The 17,688-nt window shown below is 37.4% G+C and overlaps 1 protein-coding gene across 1 annotated transcript in view; it reads right to left on the reverse strand.

Moving 5' to 3' along the window:
* The window catches only part of WDR70 (WD repeat domain 70), a 127,755-nt gene that overhangs the window by 95,892 nt on the left and 14,175 nt on the right, over positions 1-17,688 (reverse strand). The window contains exons 6-8 of the mRNA XM_026715826.2: positions 2,795-2,854; positions 2,356-2,489; positions 1,284-1,437 (exon numbers count right to left, since the gene is read on the reverse strand). Of these exons, the coding sequence (XP_026571611.1) occupies positions 1,284-1,437; positions 2,356-2,489; positions 2,795-2,854 (348 nt within the window). The remainder of the gene's footprint in view (positions 1-1,283; positions 1,438-2,355; positions 2,490-2,794; positions 2,855-17,688) is intronic.

Below are 17,688 nucleotides of genomic sequence, written 5' to 3' on the forward strand. Positions count from 1 at the left end.
ATATCTTTAATCAATTCTTTGTATATATATTTTTTTGCCAAAGTGTGTGTTCCTTTTTGTTTTCCACATTCAGGCAAGAATTGTGTGTTCTGAAAAAGTCCTTTAGGCTTTATTAGTATCTGATTTTGCTCATTAGTTATTATTTCAGTTTTATTGTACATATGTTGTACATTGACAATAAACGTTTGATTTGAGAATGGTGTCCTCTTGGAACATTTCTGATCTGAGGGATACTTTGGAGCTGCTCTTTTAGTTCTGTAATTCTGAACTAACTCCAAACATTCTTAAGATGATGGATCGTTTTAATTTTTCCTTTCAAGTTCACTTCCAACAATCCTTTAATTTTTTTGCAGATCTTGTCTTCTAGAGTCAAATGTGTGTGAGATAGGCTTTATTGGCAAGCACCATTTACATCCATATTTATGTTTATAGCATTATCAACACTGCTCCCAATTAGTTCATCTAGGTCTTGGACAAGACTATAATTAATACTGAACATTAAGGCCAATGTTAACAGTGATGTTGGCTTCCAGACTGACTGTTTCAAGGCTCAATCATTTAGAGTATGTAAAATGTTGGTGTCTTTGTTAAGTCCAAAATATGCATTTTGTCAGTCCATGTGACTACAATTGAAGTTGCCCATTACTATTTCCTTCTCAGATGTTTTTATGGTTGTACTTTCAGTAAGTTAATTAGAGATCACCCAAAACTTTAAATTCCCAAGAGACAGTATGCTGCTCTAACTTTGTATACAGTTACATGAATGTAGCAAGGTTGTGCTCAACTATCTGGTGGACCTATGTGAGCAATAAAACTATGCCTTAGTGAAAACAACAGGGAGTGTGTTGACTCATGAGGTTAGGACGCTGGGCTGACAATAGGTAGGCTTGCGTTCGAGACCGAGTTGCTGCTGTGGGAGCTCCCATCACACGCTCCTACTCTTGCTAACCCGGCAGTTCGAAAACAAGACACTGCGAGTAGGTAGATGGATACCACTTTGGTGAGCAACTTAACAGAGACATGAAAGAAGCCCCCAACTGGACATCCCTGGGCAGCAGAGATGTCCTCATTCATCCTTTCAACTCAAAGAATTTCAGAGCTCTTGACATGAATGTAGCAGTAGTCAAAACAACATTACCTGTTTGCTTTATTTTAGAAAAATATGCTTTGTAGTTTTCAATGAATGTTACAATATTTTTCAATGAATGTTACAATATTTCACAAGAATATGAGATAAAAATATCTAATATTACATTATTCCAGCTCTAAATTTATCTTCTTACCTTAGTGTTTGCCATGTCTACAATATACTGGTCCCCCTTCACACACTCCATTACAGGAAAGCCATCTCTGTCAAGGACCTTAGCTTGAGAATTACCCGCAACAACAAGAATGACATCTCCAGTACTGCTGTACTGCAAAGACTTTATCTGGTGACTGAAAAATTACAGAACCAATTAAATACTAACAATTATATACAAAATTGCCAAGTCCCTGCTTACAAAATTTAAAAAATGGCAGAATATTTTCTATTTTATATCATTTTGGCAATATATGAAATATTTCCAAATTGAATAATAATTGACAGATCTATTTTTAGTAGATGTACAGCAACTTCTGATCCGTTTTTTGGAAATATAAATAGTCCTTGTTTAGTGACTGCTTCATTAAGGGATCACTTGCTATTATAATAGTGATGAAAAGTAACTTTTATGACTAATCTTTACATTTACAACCTTTGCAGGTCTATAAAGCAAAGAAAAGTTGAAGTAAGATCATAAGCACGGTTGCTGTTTTGTTAAGCTGCCATTTCACTTAATGATTGAGTTGCCAGTTCCAATTGTGCTTGCTAAATGAGGACTACTTATACGGGTATCTTTTTTCTTCTCTTTCCTGCTCTTTTCCACAATTCACAAAATGATGCTATCCATGTGATTCATCTCAATCTCATAAGCAACCAACTTAATATCAATTATTTACATCAGCTTTGCAATGGAGTACCTTCTAGATATGTTGAGTTATCATTACAACCCATTTGGAGGCTATCACTTTTTAAATATTCTATATTTCTATTTTAAAACTATTTGTAATCCTAACCCCATTACAATTTCAATGACTATTGTTTTTGACAATTTCTTATTTCTAAATGTTTCTTGAGAAACAAATAAGTATCTTCGAGTTTTATGACCTAAAAATATAAATATGTGAGAAATAAACAGCATAAATTGAGTTGTCATTTTACTGTTATTCTTCCAAATATGGCTACATATTTTTATATTTTTATCTCAAAGGTATTCGCCCACATATTATTTCAGTAAGTTATCAATATATTTGGGGGAAAGCATCATGACATACCATTCACATGGTTGCAGAGATCTAAAAGCCTGAAGAGATGCATCCATTCCAGCAAAATCCCAAAATTTAACATCATAATCATATCCTCCAGTTATCAAACGGGCACCTGATGGATCCAATCCTAAAGCAGAGACCTAGAAAGCAAGATGTGAAAATGAACTGTGAACCAACTTGATTTGTCAAGTATACATATGCATATGTACACACACACAAAATCAAGAATGCATATATATATAGGTTTATGTGTAGTTTCTTTTTCTCTTAGCCAGTTAACAGGATTCTTATGAATTTCTACTCTATGTTATGATCAAACCTGGATTCAATTCCTTCTTCTTGTTTTCACATAATTTATTTTCTTCTCAAGTTCAACATATTCTATCCTAAACCTATTTAAATTGTATTGGGGAGATATAAGAAAGGGAAATCTCAAGATGCTTACTGTTTTTGTGCCATGGTGGAGAGTAATTTCATGTGAGTCGGGAATTTTCTTCACAGGATCCTAAAATAAATAATATTGTTCTGAATAATATTTAAGTATGCATATAACATCTATATAACCACAATAATTCTAGAAATGGGAGAAAGGAAAAATTACAGCAGGAAAAATCCTCTTCCACTTGCCTAAGAAGCAAGTCCCACAGATTTGGCACAGTGGTTAGACTGCAGTATTGCAGGCTAACTTTGCCCACATTCAGCAGTTCGATCCTGATTGGCTCAAGGTTCAGTTAGCCTTCCATCCTTCTGACATTGGTAAAATGAGGAACCAGACTGTTGGGGGTAACATTCTGACACTTGTAAACTGCCCAGAGGGTACTGTAAAGCACTATGGAACAATATATAAGTGTAAATGCTATTGCTATTGCTATTTTAGCAAGCTAAGTTTATATACTAAAGTACTTCTCAAAACTGCCTCTGAAGATTTCATGGTTTTACATGCTTCTGCTATAATGAGTAAAGATCTTATTCTGGAAAATGTTTGTAAATAGTAGCAATAAGCTTTGACAATCAAATGCCTGTTATATCTGGGTTAGGATGAAAATGTATCATACAAGATAATTCTTAAACGCCTAAAATGAGCTAGGAGGACTGAACCAATAGTTTTCTTCTACAGAAAAAACTTGAAATTTTGAAACGTTTTAATGCAGCCAATTCTACTGCCGATTTTAATACTATCTGCCAGGCTGTGTCCAACACCGTGAGCCAAGCTTGGTCTAAATCCCATTAATTGATAAAAAGATTATTGTATCATATTTTCACAGAGTTGTTTCTATTTTACTTTAGAATGTTTGGAAAAAATATGTAAACTAGAAAATAAAAAAAAATACATGAGCCATAACACTTCTAATTTAAAGGAATAAAGTTTAGCCCACCAATTTATCCATCTTTGGTACAGTGACCATGGGATGTAATTATTTGCAAATGGGTGATTAGCACCGGAAAGGTCAAAATATTTTAGTGCCAGGAACAACTGAGGATGTGGAGGAAACCAAGAAGAAAATTAAGGAGCAAATGAAAGGAAATGGGAAAAGAGATCTATCAGATTCACAGGAAGATTAGGGTATCTTTGACCAAGCTAACTGAACTCTTTGTAGGAAAAAGCCATGGACTGGATCATGCAGCCCATTATTAAGTAGCATTTGCTTTTTCTATCTGCGCTGCATTAAAAAGATGTGCAGATCCATCCTTTGGAGCTCCAAATCCAAAATGTTTGAAGTTCTTTTTTGGAGAGAGATTATTAGCCATTCAACTCAAGGGATTCCTAAATTGTTTAACCAAACAACTAAAATTGTTTAATCAAAATCAAAATTAAGATAACAACCTCAAGGGACTAGTCTTGGCATAACATCTCTGCAAAACGGCCAAATATTTATGAAGAATCATAATGTGACCCCATTCTATTTTAATATCACTAAAAGTCCTAAATTGTAAAATTGTAAAAATATTATAAATATCCCAAACCCGCCCCCAAAATTGCCTATATATGAACACAAATCCAGTTACAATTTGAGATGTGCCCAATGGTTTCATTCCCACAAAATTAAGAACATCAGAAAACATATGAGGATCCAAAGAAAATATTTAAATAGTATATTGTAAGAAGTGATGTATCAAGTGACAGAAGGCACTTTATACGACTCTGAGTGTTATCATAAACCTCATTAATTTCAGCATAGCACTCTATCTTAGCCCTTCACTCATTCCTAATATTCAGAAACGATGGAAAGTTGGGTGTTCTAGTCCCACCTTAAACATGAAAGCCAACTTTGGGCCCAACACTTTCCCTCAGCCCAACCCACCTCACCTGGTTGTTGTTGTGGATAAAATAGGAAGAAGGAATATTATAAAAATAGCTATCTTGAGTTATTTATATAAAAGTAATAAAGGTTCCATATAAAATAAGAACTATTTAATACTGCTGCCCTTGCAGCATTTTCCAGAAGCACTGAGCACATTGGAAAAGGCTTTTATTGAGACTAGTTTATTTATTTTTTATTCATAAAAATAGTTCTTTTTAAATGACAAAAACAAATGCGGACAATCTATAAGAAATCTAGAAAAGAGAACTAAGGGGTCCTTTTGCCTAATCAATGGATTCAGACATTAAGTAAATGTTAAATATGTTTCTTACGAATAAATTCAATTAGTTCAGGAAAAAAATATTTTAAAATCTGTTAGACCCCTCAAAAATGTTTCTCTGGTAGAGATGCAATAAATTTGAAGGAATTATTATTTATTCCTCCTTTTATTATTGAATTATTTATTGGCCTGACGTTATTATGATAAAATAGCTTCTTGGAAAGCAGAAGAGTTAAAGAGGGTTAAGTTTTGTTAAAAGTATAACCCCAAAATCTGCAATCTTTCCATTTATGAAAGAAGTTCAGTATTTCCATTTGGGGTTTTGCAAAAAGGGTGATTGCCCACCCCTCTCAAAATTAAAGCTTTCAGTATCTGATACAGCAAAGGACAAAGTTCCAAATATGTTAATTTTTTGCATCCCTACAATGCTGATGGTTTCTTTTGTCTTCAGTGCAACTTGCCTTCCAATTATTCCCAAAGAAACAATGAGGATGCTGCATTTCTTAAAGTTCAGCAGCTCATAGATTTATTTTAAAAGGTAAATATATTCATAAATATTTACTAAATAACTTATCATTGATATATTCCTACCAAATTATATTTTATATCACTTCAGAGTTGTGAAGAATGCTACAAATATATTCTGTTTGTGTGGGTGTATGTGTGTGGGTGTGTATACACAGTGATACCTCGGTACTCATTGTTAAATGGTTCCAGGAGATGCAATGAGTATCAAAAATGATAAGTGCTAAACATTTTTTTCCTGATAAGGAATAATGGAATGAGTCAGGCAGCTGATAACAAGAAGTTCTAGCTTGTGTGTTGAATACCAAACAAACAATGAAAACTGAGCCAAATTTTTCACATCAAAATGCATTGAGTACCAATTTTCAGGAGTTTCAAAGTGGTTGAGAACCAAGGTATCAATGTCTGTGTGTGTGTGTGTGTGTGTGGTATTCAGCTTTTTTCGGGTGTTTTCCCACCTCATTATAGTTGTGTTGTGTTTCCTGTATTGGAGGCTTTTAGTGCGGCTTGGCTCCGAGTAAACGGATGGCTATCATTTATTAGGAAGCTAGGTTTCATCTGGGTGCCTGGTTGGGGTGTGTTTGAGCTGGAGGTATCAGGGGGAGTCTGTTTGTGCCCAGGTGTTTGCCTGGCTTGTGGTGTGGATATTTTTTTGTTTGAGAATGCAGGCTTCTAGATAATTGACAGTCTGGTGGAATCATCTCTTCTATTCATGCTTTTAGGTCTTTTTTCAATCTCTATGGCTTCTCTGATAATTCTGTAGCTGGGGTTTTCTATAGTGGATAGGGTTTTGGTGCCATTGAAGTTGATGCTATGACCTGTAGCTTTCATGTGTTGGACTAGTGAGGAATTATCAGAGAAGCCAGAGAAGCTCAAACACACCCCAACAAGGCACCCAGATGAAACCTAGCTTCCTAATAAATGATAGCCATCCATTTACTTGGAGCCAAGCCGCACTAAAAGTCTCCAATACAGGAAACACAATGTTGCCAGCCAATCAAGACAAAAAAAAAACAAAACAGACAGAAGATATTAGAAACACCAATCAAGCAGAACACAGCAAACTCCAAGAGCAATAAACACAGACCAAGACTCCCAACCAATCAGGATGAAGAAAAAACCATTCCAGCACAGCAGTAGGCTAGCCCCAAATTTAAAACTGAAACGGCTGTGAAAGTCTGACTCACAGACGAACACTATACAGAAGCCTGATGATGGCAGCTGAGATTCTGCTGAAACGTTGCTACAACTTTAAAAGTACAACTATAATGACGTGGGAAAATGCCCGAACAAAGCTGAATACCATACATGTAAGTACCTGTGAAAATTTAAGAAAATATATATTTTTATATTATATATATTATATATATATTATATATATATATATATATATATATATATATATATATATATATATATATATGTGTGTGTGTTTTCTGAGGTTCTCGCGGGTATTTATATGTGGATCTTTGGTTGTTCGGGTTTTCTCCCGCGTAAGATTCGAAGTATCTAGGCAACGTTTCGATGAAGTCTCATTCATCATCTTCAGGCTTCTGTCTCCGGCTCTGTGCTTCTCAGAGTAATGTGAGATTGCAGCTGCTTCCTCCTTTTAACTGCCAGTGGGGGTGGGACTTGATTGGGTGGGGGCTTGGCTGTGTTCTGATTGGGTGGGGGTTAGCCGTGTTCTGATTGGTTGGAGGCGTGTTCTGTTCAGGTGGGGGCTTGGTTGTGCTCAGGTTAGTCTTAGTTGCTGGGGGATTTGAGCTGGTGAGTTGTGATCTTGCTGTTTGGCTTCGAGTTCGTGGTCCTTCTGCATCTTCATAGTGGGTGTCGGTTTGCTTCATGTATGGCTCGGAGGGGTTTGAAGTGGGTAGTGATGCAGCTGCCGTGCAGCTTCTGGTCCATGGTCGTGTCTCATCTTCTGAGTGGGTGGGAGTCTGTTTTCTACATGGAAGTGTGGTGGTGGCATCTTGTGTGGCTCTCATGGGTGTGGGTCTGGTGTCCTTCTTCATGTTAGGTACTCGTCTGTTCATGAGGGCGGGTTTCCAAATGGCTGGAAGGCGTCATCTCGTTTGTTCATGCTGTGTGGGCGTTTTTCTATCTCTATGGCTTCTCTGATTATTCTGCTGTTGAAGTGTTCGGTTTTGGCGATAGTTCTGGTATTTTTAAAATCAATTTCATGTCCTGTGGCTTTGAGGTGTTGGACCAGGGAAGAGGTCGTTTCTTCTTTTTTGATTGAGTTCTTATGTTCTTCAATGCGTGCACTTATTCTTCTGTTAGTTTGTCCAATGTATGTGGTAGGGCAGGCAGTGCAGGGGATTTCATATACTCCTTGGTTTTCTAATTCGATTTTGTCTTTGGGGTTTCTTAGGATGGTGGATATTTTTCTGTTTGTGCAGAATGCTGTTTTGATGTTGTGTTTTTGGAGGATCTTGCTAATTTTGTCTGTAGTGCCTTTTATATATGGGAGGAGGGTCAGATGTCTTGAAATCACCAACATCCTCTGCACTAGCAAACCACCCAAAAGCAACTTATCCAAAGAAGAACGAACTGCACTACTTAACCTGAAAGAAGACACCAGCATAATAATTCTACCAGCAGACAAGGGCAATGCGACAGTGGTTATGAACACATCTGACTACCAAACCAAGTTAACCAACCTACTCCAAGACCCCGCATACAAACCCCTAAAGACAGACCCCACCACTTTATGGTCTCCCCAAAATAGAGACAGAAGCCTGAAGATGATGAATGAGACTTCATCGAAACGTTGCCTAGATACTTCGAATCTTACGCGGGAGAAAACCCGAACAACCAAAGATCCACATACAAATACCCGCGAGAACCTCAGAAAACAAATACTGCACCTCTACGGGGAGGAAACCCACCATCTGACCAGGACTTATGAAAAACTTGAAGTCCAAAGAGCCTCCATTTTATGTGACCTTGCATTCTTATGCAACTGCCGAGATCAAAATTTAATTCCCACAAGCTTCCATTTGAAATTCCACACCAACACAGCAGCCACCAAACGCATCCTAAAAAGAACAGAACTGGCCCTAATTAGAAATGAACTTCACACAAAAAGGTTTCTCCTAGACCAAATCAACAAAGATCTCCTCACACTCCACCTCAGACTCAGCAACAAGATTCACCCTCTACTTTGGGACAAATCCAAACAACTCGCTGTCTGGAGAGCCGAAACACAGACCACCCTCAAGACAGACACACACACCAACAAACTCAGGAAACTACAACAACGCCAGAAACCAACTCCTCCCCCCCCACAGCCACACATGAAACAAACAGTGCACAACATCTCAGACAAGATCCTCACTGAAGCTGAAACCAAGGTCCTTTCAAAAAGGATTCAACTTTGCTGTCGCTCCCAAACACATCCCCACAGAAACCATCATATGCGGAGTTGAAACCAGCCTGACCAAAACCAACCCTGATGATGCTAACAAAATCAGACTTGAAATCACCAACATCCTCTGCACTAGCAAACCACCCAAAAGCAACTTATCCAAAGAAGAACGAACTGCACTACTTAACCTGAAAGAAGACACCAGCATAATAATTCTACCAGCAGACAAGGGCAATGCGACAGTGGTTATGAACACATCTGACTACCAAACCAAGTTAACCAACCTACTCCAAGACCCCGCATACAAACCTCTAAAGACAGACCCCACCACCTACCTAGAAAAACTACCAAATCCAAAATAAAAGCCTCCCCATCAGTGAAGAAATCCAGCAACGAATCATACCCAGAGAAAAATCATCCAGATGCCCCAAGCTTTATGGTCTCCCCAAAATACACAAAGAAGGAACCCCACTCAGACCAATAGTCAGCTCCATAGGCTCACCTCTACAAAACCTAGCCAAATTTCTCGCCAAACTACAACCTTATGCAGAATCCATCAACTCACACGTAAGAAACTCATTCCAATTCATCGAGATCATAAAGAAACAAAACTTACAACCTAGCGACCTACTAGTAAGCTTCGATGTCATATCTCTCTTCACCCAAGTGCCAATAAAAGAAGCCTTGACAGCCATCCAAAACAAATACAACCCCCCCAAGCACATCCTAGATCTAACCAACCACTGCCTATCCAATACATACTTCACCTACAATGGACAAAAATACAAACAAATAGAAGGAGCACCCATGGGATCACCCCTCTCACCTGTCATCGCAAACCTCTACATGGAACACTTTGAAACACAAGCTCTAGAAAAATACGACCAGAAACCCAAACTCTGGCTCAGATACGTAGATGACACCTTCATAATCTGGCCACATGGGAAAGAAAAACTGAACAACTTCCTCACACCCCTCAACAGCCTACACCCCAAAATACAATTCACCATGGAAACAGAAGCCAACAACCAACTTCCCTTCCTAGATGTCTTGGTATACAAAAGATCCAATGGCTCCCTAGGACACACCATCTACCAGAAGAAAACACATACTAACCGCTATCTACATGCACTCTCACACCACCACCCAGCACAGATCAATTCCGTAGCCAAGACACTCATCTCCAGAACAAAATGCTTAGCCGATGAACAACACCAAAAAACCGAACTACACACTCTCACCAACGTACTTGCAGCCAATGGATTCCAAAGAAAGAAGATTACCCACCTAATCCAAAAAGAAACCCCAACCAAAATCCAAGACAGAGAACAAGAAAACGGCAAAGCCCTCCTCCCATATATAAAAGGCACTACAGACAAAATTAGCAAGATCCTCCAAAAACACAACATCAAAACAGCATTCTGCACAAACAGAAAAATATCCACCATCCTAAGAAACCCCAAAGACAAAATCGAATTAGAAAACCAAGGAGTATATGAAATCCCCTGCACTGCCTGCCCTACCACATACATTGGACAAACTAACAGAAGAATAAGTGCACGCATTGAAGAACATAAGAACTCAATCAAAAAAGAAGAAACGACCTCTTCCCTGGTCCAACACCTCAAAGCCACAGGACATGAAATTGATTTTAAAAATACCAGAACTATCGCCAAAACCGAACACTTCAACAGCAGAATAATCAGAGAAGCCATAGAGATAGAAAACGCCCACACAGCATGAACAAACGAGATGACACCTCCCGCCTTCCAGCCATTTGGAAACCCGCCCTCATGAACAGACGAGTACCTAACATGAAGAAGGACACCAGACCCACACCCATGAGAGCCACACAAGATGCCACCACCACACTTCCATGTAGAAAACAGACTCCCACCCACTCAGAAGATGAGACACGACCATGGACCAGAAGCTGCACGGCAGCTGCATCACTACCCACTTCAAACCCCTCCGAGCCATACATGAAGCAAACCGACACCCACTATGAAGATGCAGAAGGACCATGAACTCAAGCCAAACAGCAAGATCACAACTCACCAGCTCAAATCCCCCAGCAACTAAGACTAACCTGAGCACAACCAAGCCCCCACCTGAACAGAACACGCGACCAACCAATCAGAACATGGCTAACCCCCAACCAATCAGAACACAGCCAAACCCCTACCAATGAGAACACACCCCACCCAATCAGAACACAGCCAAGCCCCCACCCAATCAAGTCCCACCCCACTGGCAGTTAAAAGGAGGAAGCAGCTGCAATCTCACATTACTCTGAGAAGCACAGAGCCGGAGACAGAAGCCTGAAGATGATGAATGAGACTTTCATCGAAACGTTGCCTAGATACTTGAATCTTACGCGAGAAAACCCGAACAACCAAAGATCCACATACAAATACCCGAGAACCTCAGAAAAAATATATATATATATATATATATATATATATATATATATATATATATATATATATATATATATATCAATCATTCGGCTTTGTTCGGGTATTTTCCCATGTCACTGTAGTTGTGCTTTTAAAGTTGTAGCAACATTTCGGCAGAATCTCATCCGCCATCATGAGGCTTCTGTATAGTGTTCATCTATATATATATTTTCTTAAGTTTTCGCAGGTACTTACATGTATGGCATTCAGCTTTGTTCGAGTATTTTCCCACGTCATTGTAGTTGTGCTTTTAAAGTTGTAGCAACGTTTCGGCAAAATCTCATCTGCCATCATCAGGCTTCTGTATAGTGTTCATCTGTGAGTCAGGCTTTTACATTGGCAAAACCTGATGATGGCAGATGAGATTCTGCTGAAACGTCGCTATCGCTACAACTTTAAAAGCACAACTACTATGACGTGGGAAAATACCCAAACAAAGCCGAACGCATATATATATATATATATATATATATATATATATATATATATGTTTTCTGAGGTTCTCGCGGTATTTGTATGTGGATCTTTGGTTGTTGGTTCTCTCGTAAGATTCAAAGTATCTAGCAGCGTTTGATGAAGTCTCATTCATCATCATCAGGCCTCTGTCTTTGGCTCTTGCTTTTCAGAAAAGCAAGAGCCAAAGACAGAGGCCTGATGATGATGAATGAGACTTCATCAAACGTGCTAGATACTTTGAATCTTACGCAGAGAAACCCGAACAACCAAAGATCCATATATATATATACATATACATATACATACACACACACACACACACACACACACACACACACACATATACATACATACATACACATACATACACACACACAAACACAGATAAATATAAACACATGCATACATTCACACACACACACACCAATTTTTCCTCAATTTCATTTCCATCCCAAACATTTTTATTATTTTATTCCCAGAAATTCTACATCTGCCAGGCTTTTACAATAAAACATTAACACAGAATTTCAAATGTTCAAACATTTAATACACAATTGTCCTCCTGAAAGAATTAATCACTAGTTAAATTACTACTACCATTTTTGTTTTTCAAATGAATGGCTGGGATAGAACTCTTGAACACCTAACAACTTTAGATGGATGAACAATTTGTACCTTGGAAAAGGCTTTTAGGGCTCACTCTCTAAGCCACTAAGCTACATTCATTCACATAATTGGGTTGCTTTTGTTTCCCATTCTGGTGCATCCAAATAATTGGCACTGAACTGCCATTTCTTTCCAACCTTATTTACTTACATTAAATTTAATTGTGAGGCTGCGCTAACATCAAATCTAATATGAAATGCTGTCAGTATGCAATCAATATTTTGTATATTTCTAAGGCCAATAAGTGCTCCGTTTTATCAGGCCTAACTAATGCCTGTAAAGATTTCCAGTAACACTAATCAAAAGTCTGAGGTACAAATCAATTAACTAGCATTTAAGGAGAAGAATAAGGGTGAAACATTGACAGAACCCTGTATCTTAAGAAGATCACTTGGATTGTCCATTGTGCTAACCATGGTTTGCATAACTGTGGATATTTTAATCAACTATAATGGTTAGACTCACCCAATGTTCTGCAACAGAGACAATGATTTATGGTCTAGATTGAATGGAGTCATATATTGTATTAAACATTCAACTAAACTACATAAAGTCTGCGACAACTAACTCAGGTGGGAGGGGACCATTGATTAATTCCAAATTACACTGAAATATATACATTTCATATGACTATTCCCCATGTACTTAATAATTTCCCCTTCTGTCTCAGCAAAGAATTAGAATTTAGCAGCAGTTTTTTTTAAAAAAACTTTTGAGCCACATCCAAAGCTTTTCTTCCAGGAAAGAAATGGATTTCCTCCCCTTCAAGTGCCATTGGTCTTTTATATGCTAATGTAATTGTTAATCAAAGTTTATTATAGTATATATACAAATATAGATATAGATGACGGGGGAATAAGGAAAGGTAAAGAAGAAAGATAAAGGGAAATTTAAAAAGGCAGTGACTTTTTCTTTTCTTTGGTGCAGTAGAATTCAAAATACTGTTTACAAATTCAACTTTTTGCTTTACCTATTCAGTGAGTACTAACCCTTTCTGTAACAACAAAATTAATCTTATTGTTAAAACTTAAAATCAAAGTTTCATTTTTTTCTGTTTTGAGCTTAAAGTCCAGAACAGGTTTCCATATGGAAACAAAACTGGATAAATGCCTTTCTTTAATTAAAGCACTTTGCCAACTCCATCACTTTTTCCATCCATTCTTCCGTTGTGGAAATGAATGTATTTTTCCATTTTTGCACATATAGGATTCTCGCTGCAGTCAATGTATGTAATTTAAAAAGTTCCAAATTGTTTTTAAAGTTCTTTATCCCATAGTCCTAAAACTAAAATTTCTGGATTCGGTTTGATATCTGCTTTCAGAATCTTCTGAATTATGACAAAAATCTGGCCCCAATATTTCTTTCCTTTATCACAGGTCCATCAAAGATGATAAAAAGAGGATAAAAAGTATATTTACAAATTCCATTTCTACAGATATTTGAAACACCTTTATATATTTCTGAGTTTCTCAGGCATTCAGTACCAATGATACACTTTATAAAAGTTTTTTTTCAGATTATAATTTAATCTAAATTTCAATCCATTCCTCCACATATTTTTCCACTGGTCAAGCATTATGTTATAAACAAAAGCCCATTAAAATATAATCATTTTCCAGTTCAATTTCAACATTTTATAAACCTTAGCAATAACATGTTCATTATTAGCACAAGTGCAATTTCAAATTCACTTTTTATATGATTTTTCTTATCAGAGGTAAATCTTTTGTTTAGTTGTAAGTATATAAGCCAGTGTCAAACATGCCATTCTGACTACTTCTTTTGTCCTAAGGTTAGGCTGACCTTGAATAAAAGATACATTTCATCAGAGGTCCACCAAATTAGTCTCATCTTTTGTTTTAAAAAGTTTCCTGTGGTAACACCCAAAAAAGTACTTTAGGAGAGAACTTTGGTTTCAATTTAATCCAGACCCTTAAAACAGCACACCTAACAAAATAATTATTGAACTCTGCATTTGTTTTAGCTTTATTATGCCACAAATAGGTGTGCCATTCAAAATTCATGGCCCCCCAAATCTAATAATCTTATATTTTTTAGGGCGACCTAATCCTTCATCCAGATCAAAGTGCAAGTATCAGAATAAATTTAAGCTCAATCCTCCTCTCTCTTTAGCATCTTTAAGCAATTTATATTTAATTCTCATTTTTTTCCTTGCCATATGAACTTAGTTCTAAGTCATCCTACCTAAATGAATCCTTTTTGATATTGTTCCAGTCACATTATTTTGAAACAATTTAGAATTTGCCATTGACAATATCACTCCAAGATATTTTCCCACCTTAATATCTGACTTTCTGAAGTTTTATGATCTTGTACAGTCATATTCCTAAGTAGCATCTTTGCTTTTTGTTGTATTTTTAAACCTAGTTAAGGCTCCAAAATCATTCATTAATAATGACACCAGAAAGTCATTTGTTTTTCATTAAATAGTCAATACCATTTTTTGTGTTTTGTAGAAATGAAAACTATCACCAAACTATCAACTTCTTAAAATTGTTGATGGTGATACGGACAGCATAAAAATTTAATAAATAAAATAAATAAATGAAATCTGGTGTATGATTAATGGAGGCTGTATTCTTAAACATTTGGTCAGATTTTTTTCAATTGACAAGTTTATGTTAGACTCCCTCCTTAAACCCGAAGAGAAACTATGTGAAGCCAAACAGTAATTTCTGAAAACTCTCTCAAGATATTTTTGAAACCTTGAGAAAAAAGTTACATGTCTTATTTCTTACAGGAAGGAAGGAAGGAAGGGGCAATTTCATGTACTGCATGCACAGCTGGTTCCAATTTGATCATTGTTTTGATTAGTGACTCTCCCATGCCACCCATAAATTGCTTCCAAAACATTAATATTTAACTTTCTTATAAACCATCATATAATAGTGCATTTTTCATGCAGAGGAAAACATGGGGAATGTATGAGACTAACTGTGTAGATGATATTTTTTTTGTAAGTTAAGGCAGTAACTTTATATGTGCTTTCCAGGAAGGCTACCGCATTGCTTTCAATGGGACTTTTTTCTGAATAGACATGAGAAAAGTAAGACTGCTCGTTATTTAGCATATCCTCTCTCTGCAATCTAATGACTATCATCCTCATCCTGAGGATGTGATAAATTAAACTCACAATGGCTTCAGTTTGGCATGGAGCACACATGGATGCAATTCTACTGCTGGTTGAAACAAGGAATCAAAGGTTTAGCACATCTTCTAACTTTTGATCACAAACATTCCAATTTAATGGAGGAGGAGAGGTGGCGCTTTAAGGCAGATTTGGGCTGCACATCCAGTTGGAAAGTGCGGCTTCCTGGAACACTTCAATTATACCCCTCTTCTTTTCCCGTTACCCTCTCATAAACAGAACTGAAATATATTGAAAGTACATCAGACAGACCATACTTCTGCTTGCAGTTTCAAACCCAGGCAGTAGAAACAAATTAACACAAACAAAAGAACTTCCCCAGGGTTTGGGATAGGGTAAAGGACAATTATTTGTTTGGTTAGATATGGATCTCTTGAAAAAGCATGCAATTTTTATGTTTTTTAAATATTCTTCCTTTTTATTAGATGAAATAGATCTGAGTAAAGCAATATGTATGTATGTATGTATGTATATATTTTCTTAAGTTTTCGCGGGTACTTACATGTATGGCATTCAGCTTTGTTCGGGTATTTTCCCACGTCATTGTAGTTGTGCTTTTAAAGTTGTAGCAACGTTTCGGCAGAATCTCATCTGCCATCATCAGGCTTCTGTATAGTGTCTATACAGAAGCCTGATTATGGCAGATGAGATTCTGCCAAACGTGCTACAGCTTTAAAATCACAACTACAATGATGTGGGAAAATACCCGAACAAAGCTGAATGCCATATATATATATATATATATATATATATATATATATATGTATGTATGTATGTATGTATGTATGTATGTATGTATTTGTATATGTATATGTATATGTATACGTATATGTATGTATATATATAGAGAGAGAGAGACTGGGGGAGGTGAAAGGGCATCATTTGGTGTATACACCACATTTTTTGCTCCATATGACACACTTCCCCCCCTCCCAAAGTGGGTGGAAATGTCTGTGCATTGGTGCTGGTCCTTTGGTGAATAGCAGCTGTGCCGCTGAACCCCATCTCTTCTGTCTTTGTCATTGCCCGCCTCTTCTGTCTCTTTTCCGCAGTGCAGATGTCAATAGGCAGAGCTGGCACATGACAGAACACCTATCTGTGGTCCTCTCAAGCTCCACTTGATATTTTTTTTCTTCTTTTCCTCCTCTAAACCTAGCTGCATCTTATGGTCAGGTGCATCTTCTGGAGTGAAAAATATGACATATACAGAAGAGAAGGAACAAAGGCTGCAACCATGATTAGGTCATGAGCAACTGCTGGCCCCAGTCTGGTCCTTTCAGTGAAAGACTTCCAGGGCACCAGTCACGATGCTCTTCCTTACTCTCAAAGCTGTTTTTCTCTGCCTGATGATGTGATGGGTGTATGCATGAATGTTCATCTGACTTTTCAAAAAGGACTTCAGAAGGTGAATTTAGCCTGCCTTTATATCTGGATATTTTGTAAAGAATTAAGAAAAAGGACCACCTACCCACCTATCACATTGCCTTCCCAGGCCATAGTGAGTCAAGCAATAAATAAATCCATCACTGACTAAAATTCAGGTTAAGTTTGTGAAAGTTATTGTTCCCAGAAGCAAAAATCCTACAAGGGCTAAACTTTAGAAAAATAGGTTAATATTATTAACAGGTTAATAACATTAACAGAAAAACCCAAATGGAACAAGCATTGTCAAACAATGAGGTTTGTTTCATTATTAGATAGTAAACCCTCCTTCCCTGGATTATCTTTCAGTAAAAACTTGGAAACTTGATGGCCGGCTTTTCTGATGAAGGGTAGCAGATACCTGATTAACCAGTGTATTTATGCTTTCTATGTGCTGCTCTGCAGTTTTCAAAGTTCAGGTTTAGTGTATATTTAATGCTCCCTAGCAGCTCCTCAAACTGTCTGTATGTGTAGCAATGATGACACATTATGAACATGACAAGCATCTATTTTCAAGATCATAGATCCGTGATGGCTAACCTTTTCGGCACCAAGTGCCCAAAGCACGCACGGGCATCCCAAAAATGAAATGTGCACGTGTCCCTGCGCATGCACCCGCCCCCATGCATGAACACGCATCCCTGCACATGCACCCCTGCACACGTGCCCCCCACATGCCCCCTGCACATGCG

This window comes from Pseudonaja textilis, chromosome 2 (genome assembly GCF_049901715.1).
Source record: "Pseudonaja textilis isolate UNSWEBS1 chromosome 2, rPseTex1.2, whole genome shotgun sequence".
Taxonomy (NCBI): Eukaryota; Metazoa; Chordata; class Lepidosauria; order Squamata; family Elapidae; genus Pseudonaja; species Pseudonaja textilis.